At 33.4% G+C, this 27,756-nt stretch overlaps 1 protein-coding gene across 12 annotated transcripts in view; it reads right to left on the bottom strand.

Annotated features, from left to right (window-relative positions):
* The window catches only part of LOC106457803 (microtubule-actin cross-linking factor 1-like), a 248,974-nt gene that overhangs the window by 35,699 nt on the left and 185,519 nt on the right, over nt 1-27,756 (bottom strand). For 10 of the 12 annotated variants that reach the window (XM_022383849.1, XM_022383850.1, XM_022383853.1 and 7 more), the window contains 24 exons: nt 18,454-27,756; nt 17,570-17,716; nt 17,176-17,400; nt 16,350-16,463; nt 16,160-16,243; nt 15,322-15,960; nt 14,837-15,037; nt 11,279-11,737; nt 10,200-10,401; nt 9,520-9,645; nt 8,881-9,113; nt 8,597-8,726; nt 7,253-7,440; nt 6,660-6,983; nt 6,028-6,190; nt 5,179-5,345; nt 4,672-4,841; nt 4,143-4,302; nt 3,630-3,780; nt 3,129-3,286; nt 2,495-2,710; nt 1,736-1,849; nt 1,108-1,221; nt 472-684 (listed from right to left, as the gene is read on the bottom strand). In XM_022383849.1, coding sequence (XP_022239557.1) covers nt 472-684; nt 1,108-1,221; nt 1,736-1,849; nt 2,495-2,710; nt 3,129-3,286; nt 3,630-3,780; nt 4,143-4,302; nt 4,672-4,841; nt 5,179-5,345; nt 6,028-6,190; nt 6,660-6,983; nt 7,253-7,440; nt 8,597-8,726; nt 8,881-9,113; nt 9,520-9,645; nt 10,200-10,401; nt 11,279-11,737; nt 14,837-15,037; nt 15,322-15,960; nt 16,160-16,243; nt 16,350-16,463; nt 17,176-17,400; nt 17,570-17,716; nt 18,454-27,756 — 14,001 coding nt within the window. The remainder of the gene's footprint in view (nt 1-471; nt 685-1,107; nt 1,222-1,735; nt 1,850-2,494; nt 2,711-3,128; nt 3,287-3,629; nt 3,781-4,142; nt 4,303-4,671; nt 4,842-5,178; nt 5,346-6,027; nt 6,191-6,659; nt 6,984-7,252; nt 7,441-8,596; nt 8,727-8,880; nt 9,114-9,519; nt 9,646-10,199; nt 10,402-11,278; nt 11,738-14,836; nt 15,038-15,321; nt 15,961-16,159; nt 16,244-16,349; nt 16,464-17,175; nt 17,401-17,569; nt 17,717-18,453) is intronic. The other 2 variants (XM_022383847.1, XM_022383857.1) reach the window with 2 other exon arrangements.

The raw sequence follows: 27,756 nt of genomic DNA, 5'->3' as shown, positions 1-27,756 counted from the left end.
CATCTTCAAAAACTTGATAGTGTTTTTTTCTCTTTCTGAACTATGTAGTGAATTATCAGTGTACACATGTAAGTTCATATAAAATACTGCAGCTAAGAAAATATTAAAAGTGTCACCATCAAAATTCATACACAAACTGCTGACCTAGAAACTACCTTTAAGTTTTATATAAAGAGGGTGATAGAAATTCAAACAGTTCAAGACATATAAACCATTTACCATCACTAGTACCGTTACAACGTTTTATGCTAAACTATGTGGTAATGTAAGATTAGCTAACAGAAGAAGATGCTGAGAATTAATTCATTCATTTATTCTTTTATAAGAAAAATTTAAGTGCATTTTTATGCTTGAAAATATTTTTACACATGATTCATAAAATACTATTTTAAATTACAAAAAATAAACAACTGATAATGCACAATTAAAAACATTTGTTTTAATGGATATCTACAAAAATACCACACTAACCTTAAATTCTTCCTGCAACGATCTTATCGTTTCAACTTCCCCACTTATGATTTTGAAATTCTTTTCTTCTTTGATAGCTTTATCTAGTTCAGTCATTGTATCACCGTAGTCTTCATAGAAACGTTCTAACTGAGCAAGACTGCTCTCCAAGATGGTGTAACGTACCTTGGCTCGTTCTTCTATACGAGAAAACTGTTGACGCAGGTTGTGAAGCTGAAGGTAAAATATTAATTACTTGAAGTACTGAGAACAGCCACACATACTATGACCATTATCAGTTCAGTTATTATTACAGAGAAGAGACTGGGATCATTTTGTTCAACATTTGAGCAGCATAAAAACATTATCACTTTAAACCACATTTTGAACAAAACATACTATGAAACTATAGCAAATACATTCTTCAATATTTGACTAGCATATAATTACAGCTAAGTGAATAAAATATATATATATAGTAACTAAAGCACAGTTGTAATCTTTAATCAAAAGTATTTCTAATAAAACAATTCAATTAACTCTGTAAAATAATAAGTAAATAGTTCATTTTATAGCATCTTCTCTCTCTATTAAAGTAGTTTTTTTAAATTTACAGCACTGACTCAATAACCACTTCATAACTACAACAGCCCTTACTTTTTCTCTACAAGCTGTTACGTCTGTAGCATAGCCCTGGCGAATTACGTTTTCTCCCTGCTGGCATACATCTTCAATATCATCATTCACCTTTTCCAAGAGACCCATATAGTCCTGAAATGCATAACTGATATTACATACTGGCCATAAGAATAACGTATAAATATGCTAAAGTACTTTTCTGTCAGTAACTAACATTATCATTTGTGCTTGAGAGGACGTTTTCTAGCTTATATGAAGTTATTTCTTTAATAATGCTTTTCTTTTCTTTCTTAGAATTAGCATAGTTCACATAAACCAAACATATTATCTATTATTATTTATAATGTAATAAGAAAAAACCAACCTTAATGTATAGTTTCCTGCTAAGCCAGGTTATCATACTCATGAAAATATTGTAAACAAGTTATAAACATTATGAAACATTTTTGAAACTTAATGATAACATATTCTACTTATAACTAAACATCTTAAAAACTGGTACAATACCAAATATATTCTCATCATCAAGAAATTCTGTTCGTACTGTGTTAGATGAAATCTTTGAAGAGCTTTCTCTGATAGCTGATAATTAACTATTATCAAGTTTTACACTTATTGAGAACAGTAATTAGTAAGTGTTTTTCACCTTAATTTCCACAATTTGAGTCTGCACAACTGTGATGACTCGAGCAACAGGAGCCATGTTATCTAATTCTTCTTCTAAAGACCTCAGGTCCTGCTGAACCTTCTTCTCTTTATTCTATTTGGAATGAAAAATATCTCACATTAGTGACAAAAAAATATTTAGTTCACCTAAGTAAACATATACAATATTGGCTTATCTTACTGAGTAACAGATGACCAAGTCACCAGTTTCGAGACATAAAGATGACCAGGTCAACTTAGTTGGCATACAGAAGAATGGTTCACTTTTAGTAGATCAACAGGTAACTGATTCACTTTGGTAGATATGCATAAGACTGATTCCCCAAATAGTGGATATACAATATATCTCAATCCCCCTTAGTAAACATACATATATGATTTATTCACTAGTTGGTATAAATACACTGATAGCCAAAAATACAAGTAAGCATAAAGCACACATACCCCTTAGTACTTAGAGTAAATTCAAATATAACATTAAGTTTCTTTAAAGCTTCTACAAATGGAATTTTCATGTTTGTTTTAATTAAGAAATCACTGACATTACAATTTCAGTTGTTTTTCCACCTTTGTTTTTGTGTCGACTATACTTGTGTCTATCCCATGATGATCTATCTCATTAAAAACATAAAGTAATCTATAACATTCAAAATAAATATATAGTCATTAGTTTGTTTGTTTCTACACCATCACTAGCAGATTTAAGAAAAAAAGGAGTTAAACAGTTTCATTGACTAACCGTAAAATCTAAAAGAACATTTGTAGCAAACTCCAGTTGAGCACATCGATTTTCGAGAGTCTTAATCAGATGCTTGTGACGATTCTCCAATGTGGTAACTTCCTCAGATATGTGATCAATGTCAGAGTCTGGACCAGCATTAGATAACAACTGATCAGCAGAATCTCGAACTTGATCTAACTGATGGTAAAGGTCATTTGCTTCTTCTAGGAGTACCTTCCCAATATAGACAGTTCAATTAATTTTAATAATATGAAAAAATATCTTAAAACTGTAATTCTTGTGCTTCAACAGTAAATGATATATTCAAGTACAACAATTATATTTTCTAAATAAATGATTTAATGAACACTGAAACATGTTTTTATTCTACTAAAACTACATATTTCTAAAAATTAAGTCACTAAACCATTAAGCTAATAAAAGTACTACATAAGCTTTAGTCATCTGTCTTTAGTGACATAATTCCTTTTTTTTGTTTAACATTACAGGTCTTTTTAATTTTAGTGAAAGAAATAATGAATAACTTCAAAGGAAAGAACGTGTAATATATTTAAAAAATAAAATAAATTTATACACCATCAACATTTTCTAAAATACATCATCCTTCATTCTATATATATATATGTTATACCTTTAACCTGTCTAACAATACAACATCACTGAGACCATCAAATGATGTCATCTTATCTTCAAGTCGTTGTAAAGTATGTTGTACATCTCGGGTAGTGTCATGATATGTGATCAACAATCGAGAAACATTATCCATAGCTTGAGCTCGTTCCAATACACCTGAAATAAAGATAAACAATATGAACATGAGTAACTTTCTAACCATTACTATACATTAATAACATTTACTGTCAAGAATTTATATTGTTAAATGATATTCTCTGATGATCATATTAACATAAATACTTATTACTTTTTATTTAACACTTATATCAAAAATGTCTTATCTAATTTATTACTTTGAAAAAAACTGCTTTATTAGAATGTTTTTACACTTAACATAACTTATGTTAATTTTCAAAGCGACTGACTGAATTTATATTACACAACCATGGCATATGATTCCACCAGTAGAAACTACTGATTGTGCTTTAGCATACTGAATCAACTAACATCAAGATACCTTGATTCAATCTATCCCAGCGTTCTTTCAGTTCATTTAACTTCTGCTGCACATCTTGTTGGTCCACATCTGTTTGATCTAGTAAGACCTCACCAAAGCTACAAATGTTGTCAAATTCTTGGCTGTGACGTGACAATTCATTCTTAAATGTCTGTAAAGGTAACATTGTTTTTAGAGTTTCTGGTAAGAGTTTTATCATACTAGAATTTCATTCTTTATTTTTTTCATTTTAACTTCTCCTTTGTAGCTTCCATTCATATAAATTCTCAATTAAAATAATGTTTTAACTGGAACCAATTTAACAAAATTGAACTTTACTACTATAAAAACTTTAACATAAATAATAACAGTCACCTACATACAAATAAAGTTTTTGTGCCACTTTCATATGTGATGATTTATTCATACATTAAAAAATTTATAAGACATTCAAAATGTTAAAAGTGGCATCTTTGGATAACAACCTACACTAAAAAATGAAGAAAGACCAGTAACAAATTTTATCTAAAGTACCTGAATATCTTTGACTTGCTTATCAAGTTCTGTTCTCTGGAAACAAATTGGTTTAAGTGAGTCCAGTTTCTTTTCACACTCTTCTAACCAAGGTATAAACTCAGCAAGTGCTGAGTGAAACCGGCGGCTGGTATCAGCACATCTCTGTAACCGGTTTTGCCTAAAACCAAAACACACTACTCAAAAAGATGTCAAAAGCCTAATTTATTTTTTTTTGTCACTGTCTTCAACTCTAACAAGTTTCTCAAAAGCAGGCAACTAAAATGAATTATAATACAAATTGCTTGTTGAAACCAATTTTACATTCAAACTTGTAACATCTATCAAATGATTTAAATCTGTATACGAATATCAAAAATATATAATATAAAATTATAAGCTATTTTTATGTCTTTTGTAGATACAAAATTAGAGTTTTAATCATGTTTCCTTCTTCTTTAATTTTTTTAAGTCAAAAATTACTTTTAAGAGCAAATAAAAAATGCTACTCATATATATGGTTCATAAATAAAAAGTGGAAATGAGTTACCTATCATGAGCATCTTTACGGATTGAATCCCACTGTATTTTGATGGTATCCAGTTTGTTCTTTAGCTGAAGAGCTTCTGTTTTATTGGTTATTTTGTTAACCACATCACTTCCCTTACTTAGCAAAATGTGGACTTCATGTTCTTTATCTAAAACATCTCTGTATAATGGCTACGTAAGGGAAATATCAGAGATTTTAAAAATTTTGAAAAATTCAACTTTGTTATACACAACTGCAGAGTCTTAATGTAAGTTCATGGAAATGTCATGATAAAAACCTGAATAAATATTACATGTTTTAGGCAAAATACTTAGCTTTTAAATCCATGAAGTAAAAATATTACTTTAAAGTAAAAAGGCTGAATTTCAATGCTAGAGTAAATAACGTCCAGATATGTAGACAGCTGAAAATAAATTTCAGTAGAACATTATGCTATGAAATGAAATAAAACCATATTTATCTGTTATTACAAACATACTGCATTTATTTTAGTGTGTTGCACCTTACCTGAAAATCTTTCACTTGTTCGGTCAAGGTGTCATGGTCAGCAGAAATGTTCAAGGTTTTGGACAAACAGTCCTGCATCTTATCCAACCAGATCTTGATGTTTTCACAGGAGAGATAGAACTCCTGATCTTCTTTCTGAGATGACTCAAGCTCAGCCTTTCTGTTGTCTGCAAAACAAACAACAGATAAGAACTTTCCCTACACCAGACAGACAATTTAAAAACAATAACAAATAAACTTTTTTAGCTTTATATTCTAAAGACATAAAATAGAATTGTGTATATTTATTCCTAACCTAAGCAAAAGTTCTCAAAATTTTATAATCTACAAACATGGAAAACAAAAATATTTTAAGCCATCTACAATCAGAACACAAAAGTATCCTATTTCAGTAATTTACAGATCCAAATAGGAGAACCAATTTTTCAATCTACAGATACAAACACTGAAGTATCAGATGCTTATAAAACCCAGCATACAGGTTTTCTGTGACAAGATGCACATATATGTACCTAACAAGATGTACATATATGAATCAAACCTTCACCAGTTAAAGTAGACAGCTTGTCCATTTCAATGACATTCAAACACAAAATAAACCTTTGCTACTTTAAAATGTTATTCTGGTAAAATAATAATGCATTTTTTAGTTGAATATGAATACATCCTGCATAAAAATTTGGTAGAATTACAAGCATTTTATGCTTTTTTCCCCTTTAACTAAAACTTTAAAACCAAACACTTAATTAGTAGAATTTTTCTTCAACATAGAATGCAGGGCAGCCACATCTTTTTTGTTTACAATGTAAGTACCAAACCCATTTTCAGGTCAAGAATAACATCACTGACCTATCTTCTTGGTGAGATTGATAAACTGTTTCTGAAATGTGATAAGCTTGGTTTTTATCTCTGTCTTGGAGGTTGAATCACTCAGAATTTCACACAACTCTTCACATACACTTTCAGCTCCTGCAAGATGAGGTCGTTGACTTTCTAGCTGTCCCTCCAAGTCCTATCAAAATAGAATTGTCACTTCATTAAAATGTATTATGTATTTGACTCAAAAAGTTCTGAACACCAGTTCTTATATTACTGCATTAGTAAATAGAAATACATTCAATTGTGCAAAAGTTTCTTTACACAAATATAATTTTAATTGAGTTATAATGTTTTGTTTTTTACTGTAAAATTTTCTGGTCTTACTTTATCTTACACAATGTGATTATCATGTTCTATTACTCAGACAAAATACACAGAAAAGTTAATCACTTCTGATAATGCTCAAAGATGCTCAGACATTGTGAAAATTATTATTGTTTGTGTTAGAAAAAAACATACACTAAAACCTATAAAATGAGTAAACAGGCAGATGCCATCCATTCCAGTTCACTCATCATGAATACTCTGCCTAAAATTTTTTTTCAAAGAATAAAACATATACATTTAGGAACTGCTCTAAATAAGGTAAATTAAACTCTTACATTCAGTGTGTTCAGCTGCTGTACAATGTCAAAAGAACTTTCAGATAGCTGATCAAAGTTGTCACCAATCTCTTGCAGACAGACCTGCAATCTGTTCAGAGTATCATGAAATTCTTTAGTGACACCACATGCAGCATCTAAACTCTTCTCACGATCAGCAAGCTGTCTAAGTAAATCATCCCAAGTCCGGTGGATGGTGTCCATTTGGTCCTGAACTTTAGTACTGGCTGGAGAGGCTGGACCAAGGCTATCAATAATTGCTTGGCCTGAGCTATCCAAACGATCCAGGAGAGGCTGTTGAGACCTGAATTCTTCTCTCATAACCTGATTGTGCATATAAAAAAAACAATCAGAAAAACACACAAGCAGTGTTTCTATAAAAACAATTAATGTACAAAAAATAACTATTATGATATACCATAGTTAATGGTTTATACTGAAATTCATTAAGAACTGATAGTTAATCATAATTCTATATCTGCACTTACTAATACAACATAAATTTCATTGTAGTTTTTAAAATGTTAATTAATCCTTGTCAATGAAATTATGAACCACACGATTAGCAAAAACAGCAAGTAACCTGACAATACCTGAACCTGTTGCATCTGAGAGGTAACCATACGTGGTTCAGAAGCAATTGGCCCTAGCACCTGCAACATCTTGTCTTTCTGAGTCAGCCAATTAGTCACTATGTCATGAGTATCCTGGAAATCTTTAAATCCCTGAAGCAAGTCTAGTTGTTGTTTGGTGACTTGTATTAGTTCTGTCCAGCAGGAAACTAGAAGAATGAACATTAAAAAGTTAACTCTACATCTCCCATGTACAAATAAGTATAACAAGATCAATGAATATCTCTCTCGGTAACAAGTAGATGACCTAAAGAAACTTTGATATAATTTATGATCTTAGGACTATCTAATTCTAGTTTAATTTAGTACTTTCTCAGCTGGTTTTAAATACTAGTTAATTAATATGTTTTGAATAAAGGATCATCAGCATGTTTTAACCTTTTCCGGCTTGGCATTAAAGTTTTAAAAAATTCTATCTGCTTGTATATTTTGTTAAGTAATTACTTTAGCAGCTTCTTTTTTGCTTTACTTAAATTTCTGCTGGTTATTTGAAACTAACAGTGTTTTAAGATTAATTCTGCCATGACATGATCTTAGGTTTTAGAAATCTTAGATCTTAGAGCTCAGATCTTAACTGTTTGAAACAGATGTACATAACATCTAAAAGAAGTACTGAAGTAAACTACATATTAAAATAAGATAAAGAAGGTCAATACTATCTATTTATAATTCTTTTAACAATATACAAGATATTTTATTACAAAACTTATTTCAACAAACTATGATGCCATTAGTCCTGTGACTAGTTGTTGCTGTTGAAAAAATGTTTGATGGATTGAAAAAAGTAAAAACAAACATAATTGTGCAAAGATATAAAAATTGGCTAAAATTCTGCATATAAACTAAAATAGAATTACTGATTAATTTTGAGTGAAAGATCATGTTATTATAAAACAAACATGTGCGAAGCCTGTAAATCAGATCAACTTATTATGGGTATATTACATACTCATGGAAATGAAATTCACTATGCAACAAATTAAGATTTGAAAACATTTAATTGTTATCATATTTTATGGTTCAAAATATGTTTCAGACATGGTGATGTTTATAAGATACAAATGTTTAATAGGTGAAGATACTGATATGACAATATATTAACATCAAGCTGGAAACTGTTGAACACTAGATCATCAGCATGTTTTAAATATTATTTCCTTAAAGAGTTTTAAAAATTAGTTCATCAGCACATTTCAAATATTAGTTCTTCAGCAACACAAGAAAAGAAACTGTGAAGAAGGATACCTAAAAATCAAGTAAGTGGAACAATTTAAACATTTAAAAGAAAAACTGATAAAGGCTCACCTAGTTCATTGATTTGGTTTCTAAGATTGTCTGATCCAAGTACATTTGGTTTTTTCCTGAGAAGATCCTGAGCCTGTGTTTTCACTCTGTCCATGTCTGGTTGCTTTTCCTGAACTTCTTCCTGGATTGTCTAGAACAGTACCAAAACAAAAAGTTGCATTCAGTTCCACTACAGAACATATCACTAAACTGTACTCTATATTTCTATTGCTGTGGAAGAAATATTTTTGAAAATATTATATACCTTTTTACTCTACAAAGAAATAAATAAGAGCCACTATAACCTTTAGCAGCAGTAGTTGTTTTCCAGCTTGCTCTTTGTTTTCAGGAAGAGCCTCTTGAGGTAACTGCTTCTCCTTTGCTTTAACAAAAGTTAGGAGAATCCTTATTGTTTCTAAATGCCGCTTCACTTCTTCTGTCAAAGTTTCAATCTCTTGGTGACGGTCAGACAGCTTCACTCCCAACAAGCTATATCGGTTGTTTATTTCTGACAATTGTTGCTGAACAGGAGACAGATCTGGAGAGATTAAATAATCAATATAAATAATTTAGCAGTTTCTGTAAACTGGTAATCAGTTTATGGACTATGAAAATAATAGGATTGATACAACTGTTTTTAAAACTGTAATCAGATCTGAATAGCTGTTTTAAAGCTGCTGCTAGATGAAAATGAGGAGTGAGTGCATAAACAACATAAAACAATATTATATCAGCTACTACTGTACTGAATTTGAGAATAAGAAGAAAAAACAGAACAAAGTGTTTCCTGAATTAGGGTTAAAGGCAAAACAAATATATTTACACATTCACAAGTAGTAAAGAAACTTCTGAAAAGCAAACAACTCTCCACTGAAAATACTTTAAAAAATTGAATTGCAAATCGTTTAAATTATACAAATTTAAAGTTAAAAATAACTGCTTACCTTCTACTCCTCTCAGGTTATCAGCTGAGCTACGCTGACTGCTGAATCCACTTGATACAGTAGACAAAGGACTCTGGATGAACTTAGCCTGCGTTGGAGACTGAACATCAGGAGAACGTCGGGTTTCTGAAAATGAATCAAAAAGTGATAATGAGCATTTAACTGCTAACTTTTAGTTAACTAAACATTTACCAAAATATTACTATTACCATGTTAGTATTATAACTACTTTTGATTAAATGCTGTTTAGTATTGTACACAAAGCAAAGCAATGCTTAGTTAAAGCAACTACAAAATTTTAGTTCACAATATATCTATAATTATTTATAAGTAATTGGTACATTCAATAATAATGTTTCAGGTCAAATTTTAACATTACAACTAATTATTTGAAAGTATGAATCCAACGTCTTACTGCATTCTTTACAACAACTAATCAATTCTTTAATAAATTAATTACTTCTCAAGCCAACAGTATTAATAACACTGGCTTACAGCTACCAGTGACATGACTTTACAACCACAACAAAAAAAAAACTTTGTTCTTCTAAAGATAAATTATTCTTCATGAGTCATTATACGATGCTACTAGTTTCTGACTTAGCATTACAGTATATACAAGACTAAAACAGCAGAAAAAGTGTAGGTTTAAAGCACTGCCACCAAAAGCCTGATACTACCTGTGTACTCACTAGGTGGTGATTTCTTTGTCGGACTGGAAGGAGCAACAGATGGAGATGAGGCAACCTTCTTTGTGGGGCTACCTGCTCGCCGACGGGGACTGTCTCCTCGCTCACCATGGAGTATGGCATCATACGAATTACCTAGGTCATTGACCTTATCAACAGTTGGTGCATAGTCTGTGTGTTCCTTAATGAGATGCTAGCAGAATATCATTAAAAAGTTTAAGTTTAAAACAAGGATCTCCAACCTAATCTACAAGTTCATTAAACCCACATACAGAACTTTTACAATCCACGGTGAAATTTTTCATCAAAAATATTTAAGCCTAACAGTATTTTATGTATACATTAAACTTATTACTAATATTACTTATTACTAAATTGAAAATAAAAACAAAATATTAACTTTCTGTTTTAATTAAGATAAGCATTTTCATAATTTACTATTTTAATAAACAGTCATATGATAAGTAGGGTGACTGAAAAGCCACAGTATTCAAACATATGTTATCAGAAAAATAGTCATATGATTTATATTAGGACATTCATTATGGTGTTTGCATTATCTTTATGACAAAGAATGGAAAATGTGTGTTACAGAAAATTCTGCTACAAAAATGCAAGTCATAAGGAGTATGTCAGAGAAAATTCAGTTACAAAAAGGGTAAATCTTCAGGAGATAGGGAGTACATCAGATGAAATTCAGTTACAAAAAAGGTAAACCTTAAGGTGATAAGGAGTACATCAAAGTAAATATTGCAAGAAAAGAGGTAAAATTTCAGGTAAAAAGGAGTACATGAGAAATAGTTTGGTTGTTTGAGTTCAAAAATACAAAACAGTTTATGCATTTTCTTTTTGTATGTCACATGTTTACTTTCTTGCCTTACTTTGGTTTGATTAAGATATACTTTCGTCAAACCACGTGATTGAGAAAATAGTTTATTAAATATTAGAGCAAGCAATAATTTATGAAATAGAACTGTTACCTTAATTTCTTTAAAACAAGTGTGTTTATAGATTAGATATATCAAAACTATTTCAAAATTTATCCCTTATTACAACACCGTGATACTCACCTTGGTTTCTGCAGCTTGTTTCTGAAGAACATCCTGGTCTATTGCTACAACATCCAACTCCTCCACACGATTTTCTATATTTCCCAACCACTCCAATACCTTGGCCCTCAAAGTTTCATAAGCAGATTGTTGTTGGGCACGAGTCTTGCCTGCTCTCTGTTTTTCAGTCAGATGGTCCCCAAGATCCTTCCATTGTTGTTCCAAAGACTTCACCTTATCTTTTGTTGGTGTAGTATCTGTCACATCTCTTTTAGAGACTAGGTTTTTACCAGTTTTTACTATCTCATCAAAATCCTCTTTCTTGGCAGTTCTCTGGTTCATGACTTCTTCAATTCGATAAAAATACTCCTCAGTACTAAGCTGGATTATTTCTCTGCTCTCAACAGTCTCTGTGATCACTTGGATCCATTCTTCAAAGCGAACAATCATCACCTCAAATGTTTTTACCATGGCTACAACCTAAAGAATATTAAAGTATTTTTAATACTATGGTACATTATAAGTAAATATTAGTAGTTCTTTTAACCCTTTCACAACAGATGGATACAAATTATGTCCAAGGATACATGTGCAACAATACATATGATAATTCTCAGCTTTCTTTACATATTCTCATAAAGACTAGCAAGATTTTGTGAAATATTATAAGTATCTTCTACACAAAGAATAACATTATTTTAAATAAGTCTTTCTACTAAAAATATTTTATTTATCTATCATAGTTATTTGCACTCAAATTCTGAATAGTTTGAGTGCAAGGCAGTTTTCATTTTAAACATAAAAATACTTTTCTTCATCTTACAGTTTTCAAATTTCACTTGCATAACCTCTAGGACCTCCTAAATGAATATCAACTTATTTTTTAAAGTAAATGTTTATATTTTATTTTCCATTTTCTCAATCATATCAGTAACTCTGTCTATTATCATATTATCTATACATTATCATATTATCATCAATGTATAGTGCAATGAAATGTTTGAAATTAAGAAATAGAAATAAATACATATCTTTTAACTATATATTGAATAATCTAAAAATATCTTATTTGGGTCACATGCGTAATTTCACGTCTTTATGTTTTCAATTATAGTTTAATTATAATATTTTAACGACACCCTCCGAGTGTATTACAGTATCTTCAGGGGAAATGTGAAAGTCTTTAGCAAAATCATCTTATATTTGCACAAGATACTAAGCCTTAAAAATGGGGGCAATGATTGAGATAACTTTACAAAATGTTTAAACCTTTCAATTATGCATTTTAAAATATAAATTATACACAATTAACTAAGATATAAAATCTAAACCTAAAGTGCAATTTAACTGTCTCTCTAGCTAGAACATGTTTAGGTAAGAAACAACCAAGTGCTATTGTGAACAAAGCAGCCAACAATACTACGAGCAGTTACAACAACTGGTGCAAATTTCAAAATAACCTTTGTTAGATAATAGTGTAAAATGAGCACTTTCTAATGATTATATACACATATGTAGTAAATACAAGCGACTTGTAAACCTAAAGGCAAAGTACAGATGGTGGGCATGGCGCCTGTCACGGATTGGCAAAATTTATTACTTGTTTCTACTGGATTCAACAAAAGAAGTTTGAATTATAAGTGTCAATAGGACAAGAAAACGTACTTATTGTCTAGACATAAATGCACAGGCTGTGATTTATTACATTCAATACAGAGGTTGCTAAAACTGACATCTTTTATAACTCGGGGGTCACGCAACAAGAAAACTGGAGATTAAGTATTTTTTTAAAGGTTTCTTTTGAAATATAAGGATTAAAACTTAAATAAAATAAAACTTCAAATTATAACATACTATATAATGTTAATTTCCTTGATATACATTGATAGTAAAATTGTTTAATCAAATTTTAAATGTAACTCATTGTGGAAAAAGGATTAAAAGGGTTCCCCTGTTGTGGAAAGGTTATGTGAGACTGAAGAGCAAAAATTAAAATTTCAGTATCTGAATTAAACCTACCAACTGATGTGGTTTATATATAGAATAGAAAAAAAAAGACCAATAACTGTTTTAAGCTTTTTTGGTTCATATGAACCCTTTTCAGACCAAAGGGGTGACACTGATATCTTGATTTGTTTTTCTTCTTATAGTCTTATGGTTAACTTCACCCTGGTATGAGTTTAGAAATTAGCAGGGATATTTTTGAAACAGCCATACCTAATTTCTAAGAGATGTATAAACTTTTTAACTAGTACCTATTTTCTGTTTAGGATAATTCATATAATGTAATTTAGTATTTTTATAATTGTTTTAGGTCATGAAATTTTCAAAATCTTGTTGGATACTATTTTGAAAAAAAACCATTAAATGTTTCCTTTCCTCTTAAATCATTTTAGTTATTCATTAAAAAGTTCCATTTTATATACAGAGTTTCAACTTGCTTGATATTCAGGTACATAATTCATTAGACACTTTGTTTTGCCAATTCAAATAGTCACTACTTTTGGCTATAAATAAATAAAAAACACAAGAGAAAGATTTACTGGTGACACAGAACCTCACCTTTCAAAATGGCATCACCATATCTTTGGCTAGATATCAATTTTTATATCAACAATGTTCTTGGATGAAATCAATTTATACACAACAAATGTACATTCTTTTGAATAAATAATAAGTTATTATATTTGTATGTGTTGTTTGAATATGATACATTTAAAAATAATAAAAAGGATTTCAATCACCCAAATACTTCTCCAAACTTTGTGTTCTTATTAAACTTTAATGATGTATTTTTAAAGAAGAAAATTCTTGTAGCTTTCAAACAAATGTAATTTAACATGGAAAATTTTTCAGGAATGAAAATAGTATCAAAACAAACTGAAAAAATTCCCAGATCTTGATTTTGTTCCTAAGTATCATAAACTTGTCATTATAATCCTTCATTAATCCACACAGGAGTTCTGGGTAGCCAATATGTCAGCAAAACTACAAATTACTACTAAAACCACTCAATATTGATGTAGACAAATTAAAATCTCTTCTATACAATTATTTTTAGCAATTTTCAAAGCTGAGATTCATTAATAATTGATCAGACCACATGCTGTAACATCATTAAAGGGTGCCAATGAAGGGCTGGAGTAATAAAATTAGTGATAGGGAAGGAAAGTAGCATAAATAATACGACATAAATTATAATATGTTCAACGGATGAGAGTTTCTTAGCAAATACAAGTCTATGCTTTGGGAAGTGCTGAAAAAAACCTAACAAAAAAAAAATCAATAACTGAATTATTTACAAACAAGATTCCTTGGAGGCTGAACCAAAATAAAAGTAAGAACATTTCATTTTGAATTACACAAAATAAATGCCATATAATGAGAAAATATCAATTTAAACATATTTACATTGAAAATCATTGACATAGGATCAGAATTATATTTTTTACTTAAATTTGTTATGCAGGTGTGTACTTTACACCTTAAAAGTACACACTTGTTGTGATAGGGTTAAATATATCCAAGCTATCCAATGTGTAAAAATATAAACCAATAGGTCAAGAAAAACTATCTTGCCTCATCCAACAACTCTCCTCGCTTTCGAGACTTCTCACAGAGCTTGTCAAAACGAGTATTTATGTCTTTCACTTTACTCTCAACCTTCTTAGCGAGCCTCTGGTTGGAACTGTCAGTGAGATCTTTGGCCAAGTCTGTAACAGCACTGATGCTTGGCTTCTGGCTATCTATGTCAGTCTGAAGAACCTTGTGTTCTCTAATCTGAAAGAAAACCCATTTATTAAATTATACATTGACTTCTTTAATTTACAATTTAGAACAGAATATACTGGTTGAACTCATTAAACCAGAAACTCACTGTAGTGGAAGGATATTGGATACTTTAAGAATTAGAAACAGGAAAAGGTTCAGCATTTTCTTCTCTTTACATGCCTATATAAAAATATGACAGGATTGATACAACTGTGCTTTCTACAGAATTTTGAACTTAGGGTTTAAACAAATGTGCAAATTACAAACTCCAGTTAGATAAGACAGTTACAAACCTGTTCATCCAGTCTCTCTCGGATTAGGCTGATGGCTTTGTTCTGAGTACGGAAAGTATTCTCAGTTTCATCTAGCCACTTAAGAAGACGGTCCAGGCCATCCTGGATATCCTGGGATTGGACCAAGGCTGTCTGAAGCTCATTGCATTTTTCACTTATTTCATTACTTAGAGTATAATAGTCATCTTCCAGTGTTTGAAGAGTCTCTTCAATGACCTGTATTTCAATAATGCTGACTTCTGTTCCCTCTAGGAATTCTATAAAAAACTTTCCAGACTGTTTTGTATTCTCAATAAGTCGACTTTGACCAACAATATCCAGGCTGATTGTTTTTATTCTATTCAACTGGTCCTGGATTGCTCGTGGCTCTGCTGCAATGGGTTCACCCAACAGTTTACTGGAAGACTTTTGCACATCCTGGAGCCACACAGTAGCCTTCTCCAAGCATTCTACATAGTAACGCTGCTTTTCAATCACCCCTGAAAACTTTTCACTGAGTCGGTTTACTCTGTTGAGGAGGTTGTGGTATGTTGTGCTGACCCCACTAACTTCAGTCTTTACTTCACTCTCCTTTGGCTCAACATGTGCTCGTCGACGAGGAAGATTGGTTCTAAAGTTGTTCAGAATCTTTAAGTAATCCTGAAAAAAAATATGGTAAAATAAGATAACAGGCAATCCTCAGATCATAAAACTCTTTACTATACTGGTTATAAACTGAGTACATAACAATTTAGTCATCACCTGAAAACTTTAAGCATATTTACAATTTAAGTATTGAATTTATACATGTGTTTTCAAATGAAGTTACATAATGTGACAGAAATGAGCACATTCCTACCTTTGATTCATCAATAAATTTCTGGGCAATCATGGTGATGAAACGAAGATCAGCTTGATGAGCAATCACATCATTCATGAAAACCTGTTGATAAGGCAAAAGAGTAAACATTATTCACATATTTTTTCTTGTATTAAGTAACATATCTCAATCCTTCTATTATTTAACTTTGAAAAATATTATCACTTACTTTGAATGTTTCACTGTTTTCTTTCAAGTTCTTCACATCGCCTAAGTTCTTCTCTTGTTCATTCAGCTTATGTTCAGCTTCAATCAACCATTTTTTGAATGTTTGGAGTTCCACCTGGAACAATCAATCATCCAACTTAATAAATGTCTTAACACACAGAAGTTGATATAACTTTTAAAAAATAATCCCAAAATATTATGCTGAATACATTAAAAAGTAAACAACAAAATCAAATTTACAAAAGTTCTACCTCTCACAGTCAATCATTCAACACAATAAATGTCTTAATGCAGAGCAACTTAAACAACAACAAAAAACAGAAGTGTTATGCTGAGCTCAATAAAAAGTAAAAAACTTAATCAAGAATACAACACAATGCATTATAAGGAAATTATATCATTAAATCTATATATACAAAGTGTATTTTTGCAATGAAATAATGAAAGACTGAGTAGCATAATTTATTCAAAATAATGAGCACACTGATTTCAATATTAGAATAAAAAGAGGACAAACAAACAATGGTAGTGGCTAAATAATTTACTATTAAGTAAGAAGAAGGAAAAAAACAAGTACTTAGCAACTTAAAAACAAAATCTTTTCAACCATACACAATACTAAAAATGGAATTAACTTTCACTGTGGATAATAAAATATCAATAACTTGTTATGCTTAGAAAGTGCATAAAAAATTAGTATTCATCATAAAACAATGGAAAAGAAAAATCTTACATTAAATATCTTTAGTTCTTGTCAGATGAGGATGGAAGTTTGAATAACATTTCGTAAGTTTCTCTTAAGAATAGGATATGGGACATAAACTTACATTAAATTTCTCCAGCTCCTCTTGTGAAGAAGAGAGTCGGCGTAGTAGCTTCTCACTCTCTTCACAGACCTTATCATAACGCTTCTTTAGCTCATTAGAATCTTTCTGTAGCTGTTCAATTTCTTCTTTGCTTAAAACGTCAGCTCCTTGTTGAACAATCTGACGAACCTTGTCCAAACATGTTGCTACAGGTCTCTGATGATCATCAAGGTCATCTTTAATGTCCTGTAATGAAACAAAACAACTTAATTAGTTTGATTGTTAGGGTGTCATATCATAAATGACAAGTTTTAATGAATTATAACAAACTGTTATATTACTTTTCATTGTTTGTCTTCAGAAAAAGACTAAACACTATTCTGTATGGATTATCAATTGTTAATCAACAACATACCCTAGCTCTAGCAATTTGCTTCTGTAATTCTGTAATGTTCTCATGCACCTGGTCCAGGTCAGCCAGTCGTCCTTCAACTTCTTCAATCCACCTTAATAACTTCAAGATGTTGTCTCCTGATAACTTATACTTCTCCTCAACAGCAGTCTTTTTTTCCCACAAAGAAATTTGAATTAGTTAGTAATTGTGTTCAAGCATCATCTTTTAAGGTTATAAAACACAACTAATGTCATAAAATATGAATGAAATCTATCAAAAGCAGGCTAAGAGATTATTACCTTAAAAAAAATGTTTTTTTCAATACAAATAGTAGTACACATTATATTAGTTAATTTTCATTAACATTTAATACATACAAATTATGATAAGATGTTAATGCAAAAAAAGCAAAGCAGAACTATAAGCAATCTATTTCCAGGATTATTAGGAAGAAAGCCAGTTATTGTGTCAAGCCCATGCAGTAGTATTAGTTTGTAGTAGTCAGTGTTAAATGTGGTAATTGTCCTTCAGTAATGGATGTTCATCCAGTTTTATAGTTAATAACTTGGGTGATAATGTCATGCAAAAACTTTGTCTTTACTACTTGAAAATGACTAAAAGTTATAAATGCACAAGTATGTCTGTAACTAGCAAGCTAGACAAAATACATTATGTTATAAGCTGTTAATACAATATTTCTTGATACCAAAGCTTGAACTGTTAAGATTAGCAATAAAGGAGCTTCAAGGCAGCAGAGTCAGTACATATTTCTTGCATGTTAAATAAAAGGCCTTCACTTGGATTTGACAGTCACAGCCTATACATAAACAGCTTCCCAGAAAGCCCTAGAGCAAACTTATGCAGCTTCCAACACAAGATGATGCTGGGGATATTTCAAGTCTTACCCGAGTTTCTGCAGTGATGAATAATCCACCTGTCCATGCCTCCATAAGACTGATGTACTTCTGGTTCTGTGGATTGAAAAGGACACCTTCTTGGGCATTGAGCAGATTTTCATCAACAGCTTGCTGGATGGTCAAGATTCGGCCAGTTTTAGGGTCTCTTATTACAGTGTCAGTGGGATCAATTAATCCAGCCTCAATAGCTTGAATCATGGTTAAGAGATGGTGAGTAAATGGATCTCTGAAAGAACCACTAGCTGAATCATAAGCTCCATATTCCAAAGCTTCCAACAAAGATAAAGGTCTTCTTGGAGTGATAATCAAGTTTGCTTCAAGAGCTCCACCAATTGTCAAGATCTGATTGTTACAAGTGTTTAAGACAGTACTCTTGTCAGGATCCAAAATTCCTTCTTCAAAGGCAGGTAAAACTTTCAAAAGTCTCTTTTTCTTAGTATCCTTGATAACTGCTGAGTCTGGATCTAAAAGTCCTTGTTTTAAAGCACTTTGAAGCGGCATACTTTCCTTGGACTCTGGATCCTTGAACTGACCAGAAGTCAAATGTAGTAAATTATTATCTATTGCTTGGTCAAATGTTTTTGGTTCTCTCAAAAATATTATTGTGCCTTGGTCAAAAATAATGGTCAATGTTTTAGCTTTTCCTGTCATGGGGTCAAACATGGCTTTCTTCTTGATATCAATCAACCCATCTCTAATGGCCTGTCTTAGAGTTTTAAAACGTCCACTTACTGGATCTTTGACCACAGCTGACTCAGGATCAATTAATTCATTCTTTATTGCTTCTTCCAGAGTACACTCAGTCATGGTTCTGGGATCTTTAAAAGTACCTTTTGTAAAGTCTATTGACCCTCGTCTCATGGCCTGCTGGAATGTAATTGGCCGTTCTGTGGTGACAATAATTCCTCGTTCAAATGCAATCATAATGGAAACTAACTTGCCTGTCTGTGGGTCTTTAATAGTACCTGTTCTCACATTTATAAAGTTTTGTTCCATTGCTACCCTAATAGACATCAGTTGGCCAGATTTTGGATCTTGAACAGATGTAGTATTACCATCAATTAGACCATGTTCAATTGCTTGAGAAAGATTTAATTGATCACCAATCGTTGGGTCTGTAAACTTGCCAGTATCAGAATTAAAAAGCTTCATATTTAAAGCTTCTTTTAGAGTTAATGGCTTCTTTGCACTAACAATTAAGCACTCTTCAATTGCACTATAAAAATCTAGCTCTCCTTTGGTTCCAGGTACAATGTAGCGACCTTGATGTGGATCTATTAGCTTAGTTTTAATAGCCTCTGGTAACTTCATGTATTTTCCTGTCTTTTTATTTTTTATAATGGATGACTGACTGTCAATAACTTCTTCTTTCACTGCATCCTCAAGACTTAACCTTCTACCATTGGTTGGATGAATTATCTTCCCAGTTGGAGCTACATATAGACCCATTGTAATGGCTTCAAACAATCCAAATGGTTTTTCTATGTCAACAATGAAGCCCTTTTCTAGTGCTACATTTAAGGGCATTTCAACTGATGTGCTTGGTTCTCTAAATATCCCAGCTCTGCGATCTATGATACCTGCACGGATAGTTTCTATTAGCGTTAAAAGCTTACAAGAGGATTTTTCCCAATAACAAGGTAGGTAGGCATTAATCACAAATCGCCTGACAGCTTCGTGGAGTGTAATCTTTCTGCCTGTGTTTGGATCAGTGAACTTACCAGTTTCTTCACTATAAAGTCCTTGATGGATTGCTTTCTGTACAGAGATGGACATTTTGCTTTCCATAATCAGGCCTGTTTCAAAAGCTGTGATGAAAGACACTTCTTTTCCATCTGGTTGCACTACTCGTCCACTCTCTCCATTAACCAAACTAGCCTCCATTGCATCAACAAGGGTAAGTTTCTTTAGGAATCCAGTACGAGTATCCTTCACATGGACAGAATCAGGATCAAGCAGATGATTACTGATGGCTTCTCGCAAAGTAATCCACTGTCCTACAGAGGGATCTAAGAACCAGCCAGTCGTTTCATCATACACTCCTTTCTGAATGGCTTCTCGAACTGCTAGTGGCCTTCTGATCTCAATCAAAAGTCCCTGATCAAAAGCTGCTTGGAAGTTGAGTTTTTTACCTATCTTGTTCACCATAATTTTACCTTCCTTGATATCAATAACTCCTTCATCCACAGCTTGATTGAAAGATGAAATATGACCAGATATCTCATCTCGAACAAGGGTTGAATGTGGATCAATAAAACCTCCCCTAATAGCTTTATCTGTTGGTAATTTTTCTTGTGACTCTGGGCTCACAAATTTGCCAGTCTTGGGATCATAAAATCCTTTATATATAGCCTCAGGTAGAGAGAATCTTCTTTTTGCTGGAATGATCAGTCCCCTCTCTAAAGCATCAAAAAACTGCATTTCAGAGCCAACAGTTGGATCAGTAACCATTCCAGAAACTGGATCAACTATGCCTACTCTAATGGCTTCTGTGAGAGTAAGTATGTCACTTGAGCGAGGGTCTTTCACTGTTAAAGCTTCTTTGTCAATCCACTTACGTCTGATTGCCTCTTCTAATGTGACTTTTTCATCACCATCTGGATCAATCATCAGACCAGTTTCTGTATCATACATACGATGTTCGAGAGCCTCTTGAAGTGCCCAAGGAAATCTTGTGGTTATCAAGAAACCTTTCAATAAAGCAACATCCAAAGTCAACAAATTTGGATATGTAAGTGTTCCTGCTTGACCATCTACCATCCTGGTTATAATAGCTTCCTTCAGAGGAACTAAGACATCAGATCTAGTGTCTTTCACCCTTACAGATTCAACATCAATAAAACCTATCTTAATAGCCTCATCCAAAGTCAGATCTTCACCAGTTGCTGGGTCTGAAAACTTTCCTGTCTCTGGACAATACAGCTTCTGGTTAATGGCATCAACAAGGGAAATCTGGATTCTGTTTGTAATTATCAGACCTTTTCGCACTGCTACATCCAATGTTAGAAGGGTATTCCTAGCTGTGTCTCGCATTTTTCCAGACCTTGGGATAATAATTTTTGTTTCAAGTGCTTCATCCAAAGAGACAAAGTTTTCATTCTTTATGTCTCTCACCTCAGTTATAAATGCATCCACCAAGCCTTTCTTAACAGCTTGATCCAAATCCATTTGATGGCCAGTTACAGGATCTTTTATCACACCAGTTGTTGGGTTATAGAGTCCTTTCTTTATAACAGCTTCCAGTGATACAGGGCGCCTAGTGATGACAATCAAGCCTCTCTTGTATGCAGTTTCTAGAGTGATTTCCTGACATGTTATAGGGTTGACATATGTGTTTTGAGGTAGATTTATAAGACCACTGTCTTCTGCTTCTTTTACAGAAACTAAGTCTTCTATCTTGGTGTTATAAATCGAAACAGAGCTAGGTTCTATCAAACCTGTTTCCAAGGCTTCAGATAGTGGAACATGACTGCCTGATATTTGGTTTAGAACAGTTACTTTATCAGTGTCAAAAAGTCCATCTTCGATGGCCTGCTGTAGAGTCATTGATGTCACTGTTCTAGTGTGTTTATCTACTTCTGTATAGATAATCCATTCCATCTTTACAGCTTCAAAGAATGAAACCCTTTGACCAGTCTTAGGGTTTACCATCTGACCAGTGTTCTTGTCAATCAACACTTTCCTTATGGCTTCTGGAAGAGGAACAAAGTGCCCTAACCTAAGATCTTTAACCTTGATTCTGTAAGGCTCTATTACTCCCATAGCCAAGAGATCTGTAAATGAGGTGGGCTGACTAGTTTGAGGGTTGATAAAACTCTCTGAATCTGGATCATAGAACCCTTGTTGAATAGCAAAAGTGACTGAAAAAGATGTGGGCATTTCAGGTCTTTCTTCTACTAACATAACATCAGTTTTGCTAAGGATTTCAACAATAGCATCTTCTGGAACAACAGAGTCTTTCAACGCATCTCGAACTTTTGGTTTTTGACCAGTACTAAGGATTATAATGTAAGTAGTGTCAGGGTTTATTAACCCACTATCAACAGCTTTCGACAAGGGCACATGACGTCCTATGAACAATGGAGTTTCAAAGTCTCTCTTGAATTCTGTGTATGATTCTGTGACAGTAATTTCTGATTTAACAAATTCTGTATCATCATGAAGAGAACTTTTGTCTTTTGTTGGTGAGGGAAAATCACCTTCATGTTGTGATACTGGTTTTCTGTCTGTTAGTAGATCGCTTTTTCTTTCTTTGGTTGGAGATGCTGGTTTCTTTGTTGGTTTCTCTTCCTTGGGAACAGAAGGCTTTCTTTCTCTACTAGGAATTGGTGCACGTGGTTTGGGTGGTGGTGATGGAGATTTCTTTTGTGTGCTAAAAGGCTCAGGTTTAGGCTTTTCCTTTGAGATTAAACTTTTTGCTGCTTCTACAACAGTCATACCTGCAATAACTGGTGTATCAATAACAGCTATAATTCCAATTTGTATTGCTTCTATTACAGTTATTCTACTTCCAGATCTTGGATTTAGAATCTTCCCAGTCTTGATATCTATTTTGCCTTCATTAATTGCCTCTGCAGTGGTCATGAGCTGTCCAGTATTTGTATCATATATTACAGCATCCAAGTTTACAAATCCCTGTCTTATTAGCTCTTCAAGAGTCACCAGTTTCTGTGTACGAGGATGCCTAAACTTTTGCGTTTTTTCTTCATATAAGAATTTAAATACTTGTGAGATGGTGTACTTAGTAATTTCTGTTATTTGTGTTTCTTCTACTGCTTGTAAATAACCTTCAGAAATAGCTTGAGAGATGGGAATTTCTTTTCCTGTAACTGGCTCAGTAAATATTCGCTCAGTTAGATTGACGAGTCCACGTTCTACAGCCTGAGAAATTGTCAATGGTTCTGTGGTTTTCACTGTTCGAGTATCAATCTTAACAATTCCACGAGTCTTGGCTTCATTGATGGAAATTATTTCTCCTGATAGAGTATCTTGTACATGATCTGGACTTGTCATAATGTATCCAGGTTGTAACTCAATTGTTTGGGACTCCACAACTGTGTGCAAGACTGAAGATGACTGTGAGGTGGTAACCTGTGTAGGGATATGTGTTTCTACAAATACTGAATGTGGAGGAATTGGCTTCATCTGCAACAGTCCAGTGTCAACAGCTTGTTTTATTGGTAGTTCATCCCCTGTTTTAGGATGTTTCATTGTACATTTTTTGGGGTTAATCAAGTGTTTGTCCAAGGCCTCCAGCACCTCTACACTATCTAAAATTGGCAAAATTGGTAGTGTCATAATAACTCCAGTGTCAATGGCCTCTCTCAGAGGAATACGCTTAGTAGTAACAGGGTGAATAAATTCTTTAGTCTTGGTGTCAATAAAACTTTGTTGAAGAGCAACAGGGAATGTTAATCCTAACAATGGCAAGTATTCTGTAAGAATCATCTTTGGTTTCTCAAATACTCTGTGTTTCTGAACAGCATTCACAAGACTGACTTTACCACTAGCAGTACTAACTTCTGCTGTTGTTCGATCAATGACACCCTTTTCTATAGCTTCTTCTAGAGTTAAATATTTTTTGACCACAGGCTCAAGTACTTGAGAGAGGGGATTGATTATTTCACAGAGAAGAGCTTCCTCAAGAGTCAACTTAACACCAACTTCAGGATGGATGATTCTTTGCTCTAAGGGAAGCATAAGACCTTGAGAAACTGTTTCTGGCAAAGTCAGACTACGACCAACAGGAATAATCAATTTCCCACTAGCTGAATCTAAGAGACCACTGTCAAGTGCTTCTCTGATGGTCAAGTTTTCACCTTTGCAAGGATCAGGAATTGCCCCTGTATTGCCATCAATTAGTTTAAGTCTGAGTGCTTCAGTCAGATTCACTGGTTTTCCATCTGGACCTTTCAGATTTTCTGCTTCTGTTAAGATCTTTGCTGTGTTATTGTCAAGAATTCCTTCTTTAGCTGCTTCCCTTGGGGACATAATCCTACGACGAACTTTCTGCAACACCATACCTTCCCTTCTGGTAGATGTTTGTGAATGTGCTCTGCCAATTGTGACCTCAAACCGGGGTTCAGTGAATGAACCTCGAGGAATTTTGCTTGGAGATTTTGAAAGTTTGATAGTCTCTTGGCCTAGAACTTTTATGGGTGTTTCTTTTTCTGTTGAAGGTTTTATTAGACCTTTCTTGACAGCTTCTTCATAGGGTACTTTCTGATCTGTAGCAGAGTCAATGACAGTGATTCTTGTTGTGATGATGATTTCTGTGACTTCTCCTTTATGGATTTTTTCAACAGTTTCAGAATCTATCAAACCTTTTTCCACTGCAGTCTCCAAAGGAATAGTCTCTCCAGTGTTGGGGTCCTCAAGTGTAAATGTTGTTGCTGTTCGCATACTCTTTTCTGGAATCTTCCAGCTACCTCTCAAGGCATTAGCTGTGTCTGCATCTATTACTCCTTTGTCTACTGCTTCATCAAGAGGTATTTCTGCACCAGTAGTTGGATCTTGCACATACAAAGTTGATGTTTTATTGATTTTTATTGTTTCTTCAGATATCTTGGTTGGACCTTCTATACTATCCTTCTGAATGAACTGTTTAACAGAATCAGAATCTAAAAGTCCCCTATTTATTGCTTCAATTAAAGGAACTTCCCCTCCCGTCTGTGAGTCAACTACCTTCACTTGAGTAACCCCTGATTCTGTGGTGGTGGTGGTAGTGGTGGTAACACTATAATAGACATGCTCTGTAGTGGTGGTGGTGCCAGGCTCTGAACTACCTTTAACTGTTTTTATTACTTTAGTTCCAGTACTAACTGGTGTAGCTGTAAGCTTGATTAAACCATCTTTAACTGCCTCTTTAATTGGAACTTTTTTACCTAATTTGTCATCAATGTAGTCCCCTGTACGTCTATCTATGACCCCTTTCCTAATAGCCTCATCCAATGAAATGTTCTTACCCGATATAGGTTCTTGAACAGTAAATAACTTACCATCAATTTTACTTAACCTAACTGCTGTTATCAGATCTAGCTTTTCCCCATTAATTTTATCAAGAATTACAACTGAACCTGGTTCAAAGTATATATTTGGAGCTATTTCTATGTATTCAGTCGTAGTAACACTAACAACTTTTTCTTCAGTCCTTACCTTTGGAAATCCTCTTACATCTGACAATATGTCCAATCCCCACTGAGTGGGGACAGGTTTGTCAAATCCACCTTCTGTCACCATGGTCACTTGATCAGGCTGACCATCCATTTGTGTGATATGGATCACCTTCGTGGTTTTTTGTTGGGTTACATCAACAACATCAATCCTATCTTCCAAGATTATTAGTTTTTTCTTAATGGCTTCTTTCATACTGATTTTGCCCTTAGTTTTGCTGTCTACATAATGACCAGTGGAGTCCAGTATCCCCTTCTCCAGGGACCTCAACAAAGAAACTGTCCGTTTTGTAGAGGGTTCTACTACTGAGGCAGATTTTGGATTGATTATCTCCAATCTAATAGTCTCCTCAAAAGATACTAATCTGTCTGTTCCTGGTATTGTAAACAATCCTGTTTCTGTATCAAACAGTTTCTGGTCAACAGCTTCTTTTAAAAACCATCCATCTGGAGGTACCTCAAAGGTTTCAATGTACTTAGTGATAAATGATGTCACTGTTGTTTCTTCCACTCCATTAGTACCATTAGTGTATACTATATGACTAATTTCTGGTTTCTGTTCTGTTTGTGTTTTTTTAGGAGAAAGTGATTTGGGACTTTCTACCTCTGGTTCTTTAACAAAATACCTCGTCTTTTTTTCTGGTTCTTCTTTAGCTGGTGATCTACCATTGAATGGTAACTCTTTTACAGGTGATGGTGTTTTTCTATCTAGATCTTTACTAGAAAGTGGGTATTTTCTGTCAGGTTGGTCTTTAGTTGGTGATGGAGTTCTTCCTTTCAATGGTGTTTCTTTGCTAGGAGAAGGATATCTTCTCTCTGGTTCTTTAACTGGATATGAATCTTTTTCTGTTTCGTCTTTAGGTGGTGGTGGAGTCTTTCCTTTAGTTGTTGGTTCTTTTGTTCGAGAGGGATATTTTTTCTCAGGTTCTTTAACTGGTGATGACACTTTTTCCTCTGGTTTTTCTTTTGTTAATAAGGGAAGTTTTTCTTCTGGTCTTTGTTTAGTTGAAGATGGAGTCTTTCCTTTCAAAGGTTGTTCTTTTATAGAAAAGGGTGTCATTTTTTCTGGTTCTTTAGCCAAAGATGCAATAACCTCTGGTTCTTCTTTAGTTGGTGATGGGGATTTCTTTCTAGTTAGTGGTTCTCTTGTAGAAGATGGCGTTTTCCTATCTACTTCTCTAACTGGAGACGAAACTTTTCTCTCTGGTTCTTTAAGTTGCACTTCTTCAGTTGGAGAGGGAGTCATTCTTTCTGGTTCTTTGGTAGGAGATGAAACTTTTCTTTTAGGTTCCTCTTTAGTTAATGATGGAGTTCTTCCTTTAACTGTCTCTTCTTTAACAGAAAATGGTGTTCTTTTCTCTAGTTCTCTAGTTGGGAATTTAACTTTTCTTTCTGGTTCTTCCTTAGTTGGTGATGAAGTACTTTCTTCTGTTGGTTCTTCTTTTGATGGAAATGAAATTCTCTTGGCAGGTTCTTTTGAAGGAGAAGATGGTCTGTATGTCCTTTGTTGTGGCTCTATAATTAAAGATGTAGTCTCTCTCTGATGTTCTTCAATGGTAACAGACCATGACTGTTTTTCTGGTTTGTCAGTATAATCCAATGGTTCATCATCAGGTTTTTCTACTTTTACTGGTGATGTTAATTCTTTAACATCTTTTTCAAATGGCAAACTTTTTGATGGCCAAGGCTTTACTTCTTTTGTAGGTTCTTCTTTTGTTGGGGATGGGGTTCTTTCTTTTACAGGTTGTACCTTGCCTGGAGAAGGTTCTCTGCTTTTAAAAACTTCTTCCTTGGTTATAGAAGGTTTTCTATCTTTAATGGGTTCATCTCTGGTAGGAGAAGATTTTGCTACAGTCATAGGTTTTTCTTTCACTGGAAGTGTTTCTTTTCCTCTAACAGGTTCTTCTCTAGTTGGTGATGGTTTTCTTCCTCTAACAGGCTCTTCTTTTGAAGGTAGTGGTGAAGGTTCTTCACTTTTAAAAGGTTCATCTTCTGATGGTTTTCTACCTTTAAAAGGCTCTACTTTTGTTGGCGATGGCTGTCTTCCTTTACCAGGTTCTTCTTTTGTTGGGGATGGCTGTCTTCCTTTACCAGGTTCTTCTTTTGTTGGGGATGGCTG

Source organism: Limulus polyphemus, unplaced genomic scaffold (assembly GCF_000517525.1).
Source record: "Limulus polyphemus unplaced genomic scaffold, Limulus_polyphemus-2.1.2 Scaffold375, whole genome shotgun sequence".
Taxonomy (NCBI): domain Eukaryota; kingdom Metazoa; phylum Arthropoda; class Merostomata; order Xiphosura; family Limulidae; genus Limulus; species Limulus polyphemus.
Note: the sequence above shows the minus strand (reverse complement) of the source record. Positions and strands in the feature narration are given on the sequence as shown.